The sequence below is a fragment of the Gorilla gorilla genome, chromosome 2, assembly GCF_029281585.2.
Source record: "Gorilla gorilla gorilla isolate KB3781 chromosome 2, NHGRI_mGorGor1-v2.1_pri, whole genome shotgun sequence".
NCBI lineage: Eukaryota > Metazoa > Chordata > Mammalia > Primates > Hominidae > Gorilla > Gorilla gorilla.
This window is the reverse complement of record NC_086017.1, coordinates 182,160,663-182,176,628: the sequence shown is the minus strand read 5'-3', so window position 1 is coordinate 182,176,628 and position 15,966 is coordinate 182,160,663. Positions and strand designations below refer to the sequence as shown.

At 39.0% G+C, this 15,966-nt stretch overlaps 1 protein-coding gene and 1 long non-coding RNA gene across 20 annotated transcripts in view; one reads left to right on the top strand and one right to left on the bottom strand.

Annotated features, from left to right (window-relative positions):
* LOC129532356 (uncharacterized) overlaps window positions 1-15,966 on the bottom strand; it is a 151,913-nt gene that overhangs the window by 71,241 nt on the left and 64,706 nt on the right. Inside the window, exon 3 of one of the 2 annotated variants that reach the window (XR_010133002.1) lies at window positions 5,285-5,330. The exons of the other annotated variant lie outside the window; for it this stretch is intronic. This is a non-coding gene — a long non-coding RNA (uncharacterized lncRNA). Of the gene's footprint in view, window positions 1-5,284; window positions 5,331-15,966 lie in introns of those variants that run through there. 2 annotated transcript variants of the gene reach the window in all.
* TNIK (TRAF2 and NCK interacting kinase) overlaps window positions 1-15,966 on the top strand; it is a 398,334-nt gene that overhangs the window by 369,257 nt on the left and 13,111 nt on the right. For all 18 annotated transcript variants that reach the window (XM_019024032.3, XM_063704353.1, XM_055381466.2 and 15 more), the window contains 5 exons: window positions 2,890-3,054; window positions 5,162-5,273; window positions 6,060-6,230; window positions 7,998-8,141; window positions 10,749-10,883. In XM_019024032.3, the coding sequence (XP_018879577.1) occupies window positions 2,890-3,054; window positions 5,162-5,273; window positions 6,060-6,230; window positions 7,998-8,141; window positions 10,749-10,883 (727 nt within the window). The remainder of the gene's footprint in view (window positions 1-2,889; window positions 3,055-5,161; window positions 5,274-6,059; window positions 6,231-7,997; window positions 8,142-10,748; window positions 10,884-15,966) is intronic.

The following is a 15,966-nucleotide window of genomic DNA, read 5'->3' as shown; positions in this document are numbered from 1 at the left end:
GGAGAGGGTAGGTATCAGAAATAGAGGAGTAAAGGAAGATTTACGGTATTTCATGGAAGGAACCCAAAGGTAAAAGTGAGCTGAGCCTCTTTGAAGGACTGGAACAGACAGGAGCTCAGGCAGCTTCTCATGTGCAGGTCTCTGGCTCTCTTGCTGCCTGTCTCTCCTTACCCTAATCTCTGCTTTCTTCCACATTTCTCCTTTGCTCTTCTCTCTCTTTGTAGAGGAGCTTTCTCTCCCTCTGCATGCTCCTGCTTTCACCTCTCCACTTCCTCCATTGCAAGATACTCACCACATCCCAGTTCAACTGCCAGCAGAAACTGACCCATGTCTCTTGGGCTTAATATTAAATTCCAGTGGGAATCTGGTCCCTCTTGGCTCAGGCATCCACCCCTGATTCAATCAGCTGTGACCAGGAGTAGACCCCGTAATACAACAGTGCAGCCCAGAGCACCTGGGCTCTGCCACAGGACAGCTGGGTTCAAACCACTTAGAACCCGTGTCACTCAGGGCAAGATAATTGATGGAATGTCATATATAAAGTGTTTAGCACAGTACTTGGCATGTGGTGGTACACAGAACATCTTTGTGCCAATCCCCACGGGAATGGTGAGAGATAAAGACGAGATATTATGGAGGTTCTGTTAATGAGGTTCTTAAAGCTGTTGTACATCTGTCTTTGTGTTTCCAGTACAGTACTTGGCACACAGAAAGTGTTTAATAAGAAGGTGCTGGTGGAGTGAACAAAAGGGTGATGACTCAGAAGTGGGCAGATTGAGAGCATACTACTGGATTCCTTTAAGCTTCTCACTATCTGAGCCACTTCCCCTTGTTAGCCTCTCTGAGTCTCTCTTTGATAACCAGTGTGTCTGCATCAGTTTTTGGCTTGAGAAAGAGTGCTGCTGATACAAGAGAGGCCAAAAAATTCCAAAGAGATGACATGTGATTTATGCTAAAGAGAAGTTTGGGGAAAATGTTTAAAAGCTTTTCAGTATTTGAACAGAAGTTAAAAGAAAGGAGAAACTGCCCAGTACACATAAAGTAGCACACAATAAGATGTATTAGGACTGAATTTCCTAAATGTCATTTAGAAAAGGAAATGCTCAACTCTGAGAATAGGCACTAATACACACTACTGATGGCCACTGTGACAAAATGAATCCAGAAAATGTTCCTCTCCAGGACAGCTCGTAGTCCAGGAGCAGGTTGCCAAGAAACACAAAGGACACTAGGCTTTCCAGTTATCTCTCAAGCTTCCTGGAAACATCAATTACATGCATCATTACAGGAGCTTGGGAGTCTGTTTCATCTAAACAAGAAACAAGAAAAGAAGTGCCTCCTTTCACTTCCAGCCAGAGGCAGGTGCAGAGAGCTGTAATTGCAAATCCATGACAAACTCCAGAAGTAAAAAGCTAGGCTGGTGAGATGGTCAAAGAAACAGCATGAAACCTTGCACATGCCAGTAGAATGCTTTACACTTAGTAGGAACTAAAAAATACTGTGTCGATGAATGAACGAAAGAAAAGGCAGAGAGGGAAATCATCACTTAATCAGATCTGCTCTAAGAATCCTCAATGAGCCAGTTGCATAAAAGTTAAAAAGTGCAACACTAGTCAGGCCTACAATGTGGGCACTGGCTTTTGGAAACCAGAGTTGTCTTTTAATCTTTCCTTTCCTCCCTGGGGTTTTTTTGGCAGAGACTGCTCTCCAGAGCAATGGCTTCCAAACTTGTTACATCATGTAATCCTATCAGTAAAAACTGTACAGCATGTCACCTAATACAGTGTATTTATTCACAAGTCATACATTTTTTTCTACTGCACTGACATTATATACATTATAAAATACCTTTGGCCGGGCATGGTGGTTCACACGTGTCATCCCAGCACTTTGGGAGGCCAAGGCGGGTGGATCACAAGGTCAGGAATTCGACACCAGCCTGACCAACATGGTGAAACCCCACCTCTACTAAAAATACAAAAATTAGCTGGGTGTGGTAGCACATGCCTGTAATCCCAGCTACTCAGGAGACTGAGGCAGGAGAATTGCTTGAACCTGGGATGCAGAGGTTGCAGTGAGCCAAGATTGCGCCACTGCACTCCAGCCTGGGCAACAGAGTGAAGAGTCCATCTCAAAAAAAAAAAAAAAAAGAAAAGAAAAACCTTTAAAGGACATTAAAAAGGGATATTAGAGGTGATGTTTCAAATGCTTTGCTAGTCATGATGACTTTGTTACTGCCTACATCACAAAGCACCATAGTTATTTATTGAGACATAAACATTTATGATAGTTGTAAATCCATATTTTCAAATAGTATTCTAGATCATGTCAATATATTTGGAACTCCTGTCAGATCCGATCAATCATTGTTTTGACCTTGTGAATGACAAAGAGCCCTGTGAGTTAAGTATGGTCTCTGCCCTTTCTTGGAGTACTCCACACACACTGCTTCTTTTCAGCAACATTTTAGGTCATTTATCTGTTGTGTGGGTTTGTTTCATTGTAACCTGGTAATATGATCTGTAAATATATATAAGTGGCAGGTGCATACAGCACAAGTACTACAAAAGAGTTTACAAGTGTGGGCCCTGCTCAGTCCCTCCCTTTTTGTAGCGTCTCCCTCTGTACATGGGACCCCCATGCCATATGTGACCACTGTCTGTACCTCATGCAGGAACATAAGGCTTCAGGCTCAATCCATAAACTAAATATTGGCAAAGCTTAATTTCTTTTTTGTTTTCTTAAGTAAAATAGAAATGTGAATATCACCTTCTCACGCCCTAATGGGTTGATTTGGAGCCCCATATGCCTATGCTGTGTGAGGGCTGATGTCACTCTGTGGCCTTTTTCCCCCCTCTCTAACTCCTCCCACGTGCTGTGCTCCCTCAGACGTCTGGAGAGAAGAAGCGATCTGGCCACAGTGACAGCAATGGTTTTGCTGGCCACATCAACCTCCCTGACCTGGTGCAGCAGAGCCATTCTCCAGCTGGAACCCCGACTGAGGGACTGGGGCGCGTCTCAACCCATTCCCAGGAGATGGACTCTGGGACTGAAGTAGGTGCTGGGCAACAGCTGACATGACAGTTCTGCTGTCCTTCCTGGGGTTCTAAAACCATGATCTCTTCAAGAATGAGGCTTCGCCAAGCTCCTTGAAACTTGTTTGGTTGGTTTCTACCATAGAGCTACTTATGCAGATACTCAAATAGAGAAATCATGGAAGCAGAGCAGTGAAAAGTTCTCAGATATCATCTGAACCAATACCTGTTTCTACAGATGAGTGTACTGAGGTTCACAGAGGTTGAATGACTTGTCCAAGACACACAGCTGGTTTGTGACAGATCTAAGACCAGAACTGGGACCTCCAGTTCTGATGGAAACTTCAGGCTACACAGATTTCAAGGCCAACAGTTTTATATTCGCGTTAATTTAGTCAAACTAAGTATGACTTAAGTAAAATGAAGTTTAAATGATTTGTTTATGAAAAATAAAATTTAATAAATAGATAAGTTCTTAAAGTGTTCATCTTTCATAAATTCAAAATTGTGTGAGAAGAAAGAAACCAAGCATTACCTTTCCTGTATAGAAACAGCCCCAGCAAAAAGTCTGAATAAACACAATCTGTAGGTAGTGCCCATAGACGCTGATGACTGACACCAGTTGGATGAGTTCACAGTGTGTGGTCTTGTTTCATTAACAGTCTTGTCAATCACATGTAAGGCCCTAAATGTGTTTATAAAGCACATGTACTATTATTTTTGACATTGTCCACACACTAAGTTTTTATGATGCACCCTTTGAATTCTAAAGTTATAGAGTAGATGAGCTTTGCATACCCCAAGGAAAAGAACACAGCGATATACTGCAAAGCACAGCATCCTATTGTAATTTCATGCTGTGTGGGCATTTTCTGCCTGAACACCTCTCTTGGTACCAAGGAGGACACCATAAGATTGAACCCTGGTTCAAATTCTGCTGCTGCCCCAGCTCTATGTGGAAATGTTAGTGCGTGCCCTACCTCTTTCACAGACATCTTCCAAAGATCAAAAGAGAACATGTACGTGAAAGTGTTCTATTTGGTAGGGGGAATTCAACCTTGAGGAGGATGAAATGGTTTTGATTTCATAGGATGGAAAGAAAATCTTGAATTAAATCAGATTAGATCTTTGTGGTTTTCTCCTTATATGTTTAGAGGTCTTGGATGGTGGTTTTATTTTTAAATAAAAACCTAACAGTAAAACTAAAGTGAAATAACCTTTAGTTAAAGATATTTATCCAAAAAAGATGTGCTTATTATGTTGAATACAGATGTGTTTATGATGTTAAAGGACAAGAATAGAAGAAATGGACATGACTGACATTGCAGCTTATTCAGCAAAACTCAAATTTAGAATATTGTGACATGAAACCCTGATATTGAGTTTACTGTTCCCTCATCTCCTTCTGACATCATGTTTTCATGGTGCCATTCAAGCCCAAGATTCATTTTTTAAAGTAAGCCTTCAAGGTACATTGCCCACAAACCTAATATCCTCATGAAGTCCCTAAATAAGGATGTAAATGTAATTATTCTTTTAAGGAAACTATAGTGGGAAGGAAATATCTTCAATTCCAGCATAAAATCATCCCTGAATTAAGGATTTTAAAGCTTTTGGAGCCAACACCAATTCACTGGCATCGCCAGGCCGGAGTAGAAGGGCTCAAAGCTCTCCTCCCCAAGAGAAAGCCCCTTGGTTTGACTCTGTTCAGGATAAAGTACTGCTGTGTAGGCTTCCTTACTTAGTTTATTGCCAATTGTGTCAGCTTTTCATATTGATCAAGTAGTCAATATAGGAGATTGCTTTTACTGAAAGGGAGAGGTAAGCTCTGTCACCACAGTGATCTTACAGATTTTAAGGTGCCACATGTGGTCCAAAATGTAATTTTCTCTCTACAATTCTTGCAGTCTGATAATTAACCAAGTCCTATGAATGCACAATGACTAGTGAGTAATCAATACCAGAAGAAGCTGCAGACAGGCACGCACTGACTAGAGCACTAGAATGTGAACACCTGAATACCTTGAAGAATCTGTGATCATTTTACAGCCCAAGCACAGTATTGTTAGCATTGTTATTCCTGCAGTATTTATCTGCTTTTCTTAATCTTCTTGCTTATTGATTAGTATGGCATGGGGAGCAGCACCAAAGCCTCCTTCACCCCCTTTGTGGACCCCAGAGTATACCAGACATCTCCCACTGATGAAGATGAAGAGGATGAGGAATCATCAGCTGCAGGTAAGCAAGAAGGGCCCAGTGTTTAAAAAACAGCTTCGTCTTCCTTTCTGGTATGACCTGATAAGGAAATTAATCCTCAGTTCAGTAGTTAAGCTGATTACTGCTTAGGTCCTATCTTAAAAGGAAGACTTTTTAAAATTATTATTTCTGTAGGACTCCTAAAACAAATGTATTACTTTCCATTTTTTTTTCCATCTCTTCTATTTCGTTTCTGGTAGACCCAGGGGTACATAGGGACCCTAGGAAAAGCTGTTCCTCAGTGATCTCTGAACATAACTAACTGTTTCCCCAAAACAATTTCTGGGTACAATGTTTTACACACATTAGGCACTTAATAAGTGCATGGTACATTGTGTTGAGTTCTAGGTGTGTGCTTCCCACCACAAAGATCAGGCTGACTTAAAGGAGTCTTGCTTTCTAATGTTCTTCAAGTAATTAATCATCAAAGTCAGCTTAGGACAGTTTTTCAACTGATAAACTGCAATTTTAAAAAGTAGATCTTTTTTGCCTATATACAAGAGTGGGGATGGTGTATTTAATTTGGGACTTTCTAGACTCTGCAAGTCTATAAGCCTGTTTTTCTAATGAATAAAAGATTCCTTTGATGAATGACTTAGACTTTGTTCTACTAAAACAAAAAAAAGTGTAAAATAAGGAGAGTTTCAGAGTTTCCTTGCCTTTACTATAATTCAAACCAAACAAGGAGAAATCATAGTGTTTTGAAGCCCCATCTCCATAAGTTACCTTTTAAGATGTCACTGACTTCTCTGATTCTTTTTCTCAAAGCTCTGTTTACTAGCGAACTTCTTAGGCAAGAACAGGCCAAACTCAATGAAGCAAGAAAGATTTCGGTGGTAAATGTAAACCCAACCAACATTCGGCCTCATAGCGACACACCAGAAATCAGAAAATACAAGAAACGATTCAACTCAGAAATACTTTGTGCAGCTCTGTGGGGTATGTTGGTGCTTTTTTTTTTTTTTTTTTTTTTTTTAAATAACCACTCATTAATGAACTGACCCTCAAACATTAAAAGCCTGTGGATCTTGTCATCAAAAGAACACTGGTTGAATCCTGGGTATTAGAGACCTAACTTGGGACTATCTTGACCTCAGGAGAGACCAAAAGGAGTTTTATATGTAGAAACAGCTGATACGCTACTAGCCAGGATGACGAGATTAGATTCAGAGCAACCTTGTCACACAATAGTGATAGGCTAAAGCCAACAAGAGAACTAGCTACCACTGAATACATTGAGTGGGCAAGGCAAAGCCTATAATCTGATCAATCAGAGGCGATTTGTGTCTGGCACTTTGTGATATACCCCACGTTCATTCTCCATGATCCATACCACATCCTGCAAGGGGAATATGAGCATAAATAATGGCATAAACCTTTATTTCAAGCTGAAAAATCAGCCCAGAGTATTTTTGTGAATTACTAAAGGTCATAACCCTAGCAATAACAAGATAAAACTTGAAAAGAACAACAAATAATTTAATGAACTTTCCCTTTTAGTTTAAAACATCAATCTACATTTCTCGTGAAAAAGATCTGCAGGTTTTAGCTGACCTCAAACTCAGGAGAGGCATGATGAGATTCTATCAAAGTCTTGGTCTGTGTTACTATAAACATCTCATACAGATTAAGGAAGGACATGTCCCCTATGTACCCACTGAAAATACTAGGCTTGGATTGGGGAACCATAATTTTAAAAGGCTGAAAGCATTTGAGATGTTAGCGGGGAAGAGTGTGAAGCCTAGTAACCATTTCATGATAGAGGCTCTGTCCTCTGGAGAAGAGACAGAAGAGAACAAGATAGCCACATTTAATACTGAAAGGATTAATATATGGACAAAAAAGCAGACATTTGTGTTGATCAGAAGATAGAAGTACAAGACGTAAGAGAAGTCAGAGAGTTACATGTTCATGAATAAAGTACACTGCACAATGAGCCTCTCAATGTGTGTGTGTGTGTTGAGGGGTGGATGATACATTTCCCTAGCAATAAATTTTTAGGTTTACAACTACCCAGACAAAGCCACTTATGTGCCTGTGCTTCTGTAATAGGGATTACTGCATGGGTGTTGGGCTGTACTAGATTTAGAGACCTGAGAAGTCCCTTAAAGTGAGTATGTCTGTGACTCTCCAGCTATTAACACTTCTCTTGAATGGGTTTATCATTTCCCTAAAAAAGAGCAAAAACTTGAGGGTATGGGGCATAAGATAGTTACATTTTGATTCAAGAAGGAGGAAGGGCCTTTCTTCCATTGGAGTATCGAAATGGAAATTCCACTGTATATTGAAGGTGAGTAGGCTAGAGACCACTGCATAGGGGTGGGGGTGAACCTTGGGGAAGAAGAGAAGTGATTTATAGGGAGAGCCAAGAAAGAAGTGGTTTTTCCAGGAAGGGAATAAAGGCAAATTATGCTAGCTTCAAATCTGTGCCTAAGGCTCCTATTAACAAGGACTCTCTGCATTAGGTAGTAAATAACTAGATGTATGAATGCTGCTAACTTTATAAAAGAAAACTGTAATTTCATTACCAGAAGTACAATGATTTAATTATTATGTCAGAGCTTCTACATTCATTAGTTTATATTTACCTACTTGCCCATTAGTGTATATTTACAAGTCACAGTTTCTTAAATTTTATAGGGACTCTCGATGCAGAAGATTAAAGTTCGTGAAAAGTCGGTCTTAGGGTGCTTCTTAAATTTACAGGTGTAAACCTTCTGGTGGGGACTGAAAATGGCCTGATGCTTTTGGACCGAAGTGGGCAAGGCAAAGTCTATAATCTGATCAACCGGAGGCGATTTCAGCAGATGGATGTGCTAGAGGGACTGAATGTCCTTGTGACAATTTCAGGTATGTTACTAAGATGATGAGTCCCCCAGGTCCATACAGCGGGAAAGGGATCCACCTCATTTCTGCAGAAACAGTTAGTTCTGCCCTTCCCAGCTAACAAACAACACAATAAAGTATAGCAGTATAGCCAGAGTGAGATTGCCCACATTTTGTAACACTGGGAATTCTGACCTCCAAAAAGAAGTCTCTCACCTCTGCATTAAATCTGAATTAGGCAGAGACACACCACAAAGGCTATATATTTATAGCTCTTTACCTCTGTCAGGACTCAGCAAGGATCTTTGGATGTTTTTAAGGTTTCTGCACTCCAGTTATTACCACATACAGACAGAATATCAAAATGCAGGCTTCCTAGAGGGACATTTAGTAAGCAGAAATTTCTTGGTCTCTTCCCTCAAAAATTCTCTTGCTTATAGCCCACTGATGTTTTGGCAGGTGCAGCTGGCACACTGGGTGATCAAGTCTACAAAAAGATTTGAGTATGGGAATCATTACTGCTATGCTCTGTAGCTTTCTGATTCCCAAAAAGAGCCTTAAATAGGAAAAAAAAAAAAAAAGATGGAGACTAAAGTGAAGGCCTTGTAACAAGTTAAAAATGCAACCTAAAAGAGGGTAGTTTTGTTGAAAGTTTTTTTTCTTTTTGGTATTTGAAGGAGTTTAACGAGTAACACCCGTCACTTCCCCTCTCATTCCATCTAGTATGGAACCAACTTGCTACTGCACTTTATAATCACCTAGGGAGATGTGAAAATCTAGGCTGCACCCCCAGACCAGAGTCAGAATCTCTGGGGGTGGGGTTTAGGCATCAGGAGCGTTCATAGTTTCTGATGTGTTTCCATTGTACAGCCAAGTTTGAGAACATGGATTTATGCTCAGCCATTGTTTCACAAAGAGACAACACAGGGATGCTGGTTTGAACTTCCCTCAAAGTTCAGCTGTACTTCCATTTTGACAAAATGCTTTTGCTTGTCACTAAACTTCCTCTTTCTTTTACCTTTCCACTGAATGCTCAGTTTCCTCTCTTTTTATTCTCCCCAAATAAGGTTAACCAGGTAAATTCCTTTTGTATTGCCATTTGAGTTTAATCCCATGTAGTCTTTTGTTCTGGTTAATTGCTTTCCTGATTGCTATACTACCAAATCAAAATGAAAACTGCCTATCTGCCAGTCAGCTACCAAAAGTGGAAATGCAACCAGAAAATTCACATTCAGACTTCATTATGTTGTTAGTGGCACATCTTCATTCTTAACAGTGTAAGCGTTTCCTTTTCTCATGAGGCACAGATAGGGAAAGGAGAAAATGAAAATAGGAGCAAAAGATTATTGAACTAACCTTGGATTCATATTGGCATAGAAAGGAGGAAACACTGGCTCTCGTGTCCATCCTAGCTACTGTGATCAATGTGGATTCTAGGCCTTTGGTTACAAAATTGAATACTGACCACACCATGATTCCCTTAGTTTAGGTGATGAATGTGCTCTCCTGTCAAATGCATGTGTAATGTTTTACTAAGTTCTCTTCTGCTGGTATATATTCATCTATAAAATATGAAACATTTTTTTGGGAGAGGCCGAGGCGGGCGGATCATTTGAGGTTAGGAATTCCAGACCAGCCTGGCCAACATGGTGAAACCCCATCTCTACTAAAAATATAAAAATTAGCTGAGCGTGCTGGGGGTGGCGCCTGTAATCCTAGCTACTTGGGAGGCTGAGGCAGGAGAATTGCTTGAACCCAGGAAGCAGAGGTTGCAGTGAGCCGAGATCATGCCACTGGACTCTGGCCTTGGCGACAAAAGTGAAACTCTTGTCTCAAAAATAAATAAATAAATAAAACATTTTTAAAGCCTAAGATAAAGAAAAATAAGTATCCAAAAAATAAAACCCATAGAGCTAAATTTATCATTAGTTAGGAAGAGTCATCCCAATGGACATTTTATCTGGTGCAAATAATCAAATGGAGTATATCAAGTTTTGCTACTTGTGTACTCTTCAATATTGTCTAAATATTTTATCATCCTATGAATTCTTTATTCCAAGATCACTTTACCAAAGGGAACTTTAAGTTTTCAAGTTTGCATCCTTTTTTTCCTTTTCTATTTTTGTTCAGTATTCCTTTCAGTGACTTCAGCACCATAAACCTGCCCAGTATAATTTTCTGAACCCATATTATCCTCTTGTTTGTTATTAGGTTATATGGTGAAGGAAAGGCAGGTGCCAAAATGCCCAGTTGCCAACACTTCTTCATGTGATTGATCTAGAATGTTCTGGAACTCTGATCACTCTGTTGAAGAGTTAGCTCTTACTAAGTTCAGCAGACACTGCTTTGCATTGGGAAGAGAGAGTAAGAGCACATACTCAAATAAGAAACCACCTGAAGATAAAAGACATTGTAATTCTGTGATGTGTCTAAAACACGTAGAGCTATTTTAACCATAAGTTCTGGCAGAAACACCATTTTAATGACAAAGTGCTGGGGACACTGGTTATTATGCCTTCATACACACACACACACACGTAAATAAAATAAATTAGAAATAAATGGAGGTGGGGAAGGAAAAAGTGAGAGCTGTCACAGCAATTTGAAATTTAACCTCTATTATTTCAACAGGAAAGAAGAATAAGCTACGAGTTTACTATCTTTCATGGTTAAGAAACAGAATACTACATAATGACCCAGAAGTAGAAAAGAAACAAGGCTGGATCACTGTTGGGGACTTGGAAGGCTGTATACATTATAAAGTTGGTAAGTCTCAAGACATGGAATTATAAGTTTGGTCTGTTTACTCAATCAGACTTATTTAGTTAGGTTTCACCTAGTTTTTTCTATCAGATTGATGATGCATGTGTGACCAGCTTCAGATGTTGCTGGAACCTTCAGCATTATTTATATTTTTTAAAAGCCAGATTGATGAAATTGAAAGAGTGCATTCAGAATAAAGTCCTAGGCTCCAGTTTGAACATTTATATCTACTTTCTTCCAAAGACTCATTAAAATGACAAGAAAAGCATAAAAATGCCATAAGCCTATGAAGACAGTGGGACCAAGAGAAGAGAAGAAATGTCGGTAAAATCGAAAGAGTAGCTGAGTGACTGGAAAAAGACCTAGAATACCAGGAAATTCTGAATTCTGAATCTGCAGTGAGGAAAATGATCAAAATCAATCCAACAGAACCTGGAAAGGCCCAGGAACTAAGGCCCCAGGGGAATCTGAGGTGGAAGTGGAGGTGTAAGGTGGGACTGAAAATAGGATTGTTAGAAAATTCATGAGCAGCAAGTCTTCCAGAACCCAGTCTCCACCTCTGAGTAGTTAGGCCACTACCTTCCTCTGCTGCAACAGAAGACGAAAGGTTTGCACAGCCAATATGATGCTGGGAATACTTGTGAAAACACACACACATACACATCCCTCTAACCCCTATTTAGCTCCCAAATAGCCATGCCTATACTCCCTGGGAAGAGAATGTAAGAAATGTCTTTGGAGAAACTAAATGGCCAGAAAGAAAAGATGTACAGGTACTAACATTTGAAGTGCCATGAAAAAAGCTTGCTGCCTAACTACCCTAAAGATAAGCCTGTCTATACCAAGGCGTGGAGAAATTCACAAATATGAAGGAAACCTAAACAAACAGAAAGAAAGGACATTAGAAGAAACAGGGATAATAAGGAGTGGAAGAAAATGTAAAAAGAAAAAAAGGAAGGAAGCAAGAAACTATAATAGCTTTACAGAGATTAGAAAACTTCTTTCTATAAAACAAGAAAAGGGCTGTTAAAAAAAAAAAGGGTAGAACAAAGTAGGGGAAAGTCATTTAGAGACCAAGAAAAAATTTTGCAAACTAAAATGTATTGGCAGAAATAAAAAATGTAATAAAAGTGTTAGAAGATAAGGAATTCTCCTAAAGAGTAGAACAAAAAGCAAAGCAGAGAAAATATAAGAAAATAAAAAGATCAGTCCAAGTGGTTCAAAATCTAAGTAATAAGAGTTTTAGAGAATATGAAATGAAAGTATTGAAGAAAGAATATAAGAAAGGTATCTAGAACTAAAAGCCTTGAAATCCCATATTAAGAGGATTCACTGAGTGTCCAGCATACTGAATGAAAGAAAGACTCACAAAAAGACATCAACATGATATATCAATACCTGGGAAATGAGAAGGCCTTCAAAACTGGCAAAGCTGTCACAATATAAGTAAATAAATAACAAACAGTTTACATACAATAGACCCAGAATAAGTGTGGCCTGGGACGTCTCAGCAGCAATATAGAAGCTTAAAAGACAATACAGCAAGGCCTTCCAAATTCCCAACAGAATTATTTCCAACTAGTATTTTATAGCCCTCCTGTGTTAAGGGTTAAGGAGATATATATATATATATGTGTGAGTGTGTGTGTGTGTATACACATATACATACATACATACAGCTGTATATATGTATGTACATACATATATAGACATACATATGTGTATATACATATATAGAGAGATTATGAGGAATTATTTCAAATGACTATACTACACAGGCTGAAAAGTCTCAAGATTTTCAGTCAACAAGCTCATTCAGACCCAAGAGAGCCAAAGTTTTAAGTCCAGTTCAAATCTGAAGGCCTGAGAACCAGGAGAGCTGATGGTGTTGTTCCACTATGAGCACTGGTAGGCTCAAGACCCAAGAAATGCTGATGCTTCAGTCCAAGTCTGAAGGCCAGAAAAGACTGATGTCCTAGCTCAACCAAGCAGGAAGACTCAGCCTTTTTGTTCTAGTCTGGTCTCCAAATGATTGCACAAGGCCCACCCACATTGGGGAGGGCAGTCTACTTTATCACACACGATTTACTCCTGTCTCAAAAATTTACTTTTCATGCACCATTTCTCAGGAAGCAACTGAAGGATGTGTTCCACCAAAGTAAATAACTAAACCTAGTAGTCCAGGAAGATGAAGAAAATACCCAGAATGATGGTGAAGGGAACCTGGGGTGACAAGTCTGCCATAGACCTAGAAAGAAATAAGTCCTGGCAGAGTGGGACAATGCAGGGTTCCAGGAAAGATGCCTCCAAGAAAAATAAAATGGTATAAATAGATGACCTGCTGCGTTTGACCATGTTGAAGGGCATTTATTAGCAGAAAGTTTACATGTGCTTAGAGATAGATACATAGAAAACAAGTATAAAAAAAAAAGGGGAACAAGAAAGGAAATGTAACCATGGTATACTACATACCTCAGTCATGAACAATAATAATTTTAACACTCAATATTGATTTAACCAAAAATTTAAAATGTAGCTATATTTAGAGTTTACAGAAGTAAATCGTGTGTGCATATGCATAAGAAAGAGAAGAAGCTAGAGAGAGAAGGAAATGATGTGAGAAATTAAATCCTTTCCATACTACAAAGTCAGTAAATAATGTCTGTGACTGAAAAAAAAATCAAGGAATAACATTATAATCATGTTATTTAGAAATCTGGAAACAAATTGCTGAAAGAAGTAGTTGAAAGAGTTGCAAGCGGTTGTTTTTATGGAGCAGGAATCAGCAGGGAGGCAGGTACTTGGTTTTCATAAGCCCTGTAGAGTTCTTTGGCTTTTTAAAATAGGTACTTGTAAGACTTGTTCAATCCATAGCTGATAAGAAAATGTGTGGAGGCTTTTAAAATGTGTACTAGATAAAATACATTAATTATTTAACATAAAGAATGACAATAAAGGAGCGGCGGAGGAACTTTAGACACCTTCAGTTCCAAGGAGTCCATGATGTGGTCTCAGAAAAGTATGAGACACATTTGAAATTTTAACCAGTCAAGTGGGTCCAATCATGTGTGATGACATAATGTCGGCTGAAATCTAATCAAGTGTATCAAATACAGAATGTGGAAACAGAAGGGGCATGCTATAAAGAAGAGCTCAGAAAGCAAGAACTTCAGTGTATCACATTCTGCCAACTAGAAAGGGGACTCTATTTTGAAGCAGAGTCTCCACCTGCCTTTTCTCTAATTTCATTCCAGGTGACCTTCCCAGATAACCTTGACACAATACTAGGAAGTGTTGGGGCTGGCTAGTGAACCTGAAGGTTTGGTGCCTGAGAAGGACATGTTCCTCACTTAATAACATGTCATTCACAGTTTTACAAAGGAAAAAAAAAAAAAAGCCCCTGACCTTACAACATTGTCTATGTCTTACAACATAGATAATGTATGTATTGATAAGTATAAAAAGCAGCCTTTGGGCCGGGCACAGTGGCTCACGCCTGTAATCCCAGCACTTTGGGAGGCCAAAGCACGTGGATCGTGAGGTCAGGTATTTGAGACCAGCCTGGCCAACATAGTGAAACCCTGTCTCTACTAAAAATACAAAAAATTAGCCAGGCATGGTGACGGGCACCTGTAATCCCAGCTACTCGGGAGGCTGAGGCAGGAGAATCACTTGAACCTGGGAGATGGAGGTTGCAGTGAGCCGAGATGGTGCCACTGCACTCCAGCCTGGGCAACAGTACGAGACTCCATCTCAAAGAAAAAAAAAAAAGCAGCTTTTGGAAAAAAGAAAAAACGTTTAATGTCTGTAAACGTATGTGGCCAGAGCCACATCTACATCTCGCCGGCACTTAGCACAGAGCCAAGCCCAGGGAAATCAGTTAAGAAGTATTTGTTTTTTAAAAAAGGAATGGATGTTCAAAGGACATAGCTTTATTCACAAACCAGACCACATACGGGAATGTTTTTCTATAGCAGGCTGGGCAGCAGTGCAAGCTATTTGCTCCACTGTACATTTTTGTTCAGGAATCAGAATTATTTGGTACTTTCTAATAGGATACCCTGGAATTCTAATTTTTTCTTGTCCTCAATCTGATAATTTGGCAAAGTATAAAACATACATCCCATCATTCTCACACCAAATAGAATTCAGATTCATATGCATATTTGGTTTTCTTTTGAAAATAGTGAGCTGCTTTCTTTGAGAACAGGTCATGTTTTCAGGGGAAAGCAATAGAAACAATTTCAAAGCTGTTTCCTTTTGAGTATTTTGCCTTTATTACTTGGCATTTGTTAGTCCAAAGATTTCTAGTGATCAAATTTTGTGTCCATAAACTAATACTGTATGATTACAGAGCAATAAAATTCATTGCAGGAAATAATGACAAATTTCTGAATATTATCTCTTGCATATACCTGACAAGTGTTTTTCAAAAACATCAGGCTACAGGAATCCTATTTGACCTGCACATCTACTGTTGGCCCTTCTAACATTTCTGATGTCTTCCTTCTAATCATTGCCGTCCCTTCATTGTCCTAACATCAGTAGGCTGATCTATATCCACACATCTAAAGTAAAATTTAACCAGGGAGCAATATCTGGTAATTCTCTATCAGAAAACTTGAGACCAGCTTAATTTTCAGAAACACTGTTTGCCTTAGTTATCCAAAGAACCACTTGCAGTTTCCACTTAGCTTCCCCTATGAAATTCCAGCCACAACAGCACTGACATCTTCTTGTAGCATGAGTATTCTAGTATGTTCAAATTCTTGTGAAATTTTAAAAATATAAAATGAGAATAAAAAAGAAAAGCAAATTGTATGTCCAAGAGTCATTTAAAATATTTCTTGATTTATCTGAGCCTATATGTGCTTAGATAAGTTTTTATTTTCAAGATGATTTTAAATTTCTTTAAAAATATGAACCTATTTATTTCTTCTTTCACCCTGAAAATCAGCAAAATCTGAAGGGATTTTTTTTCTTTTCTTTTTAAAATTTATTTTAGATCCAGGGGGTACATATGCAGGTTTGTTTCATGGGTATATTGCATAATGGTGAGGCTTGGGCTTCCAGTGAACTCATCACC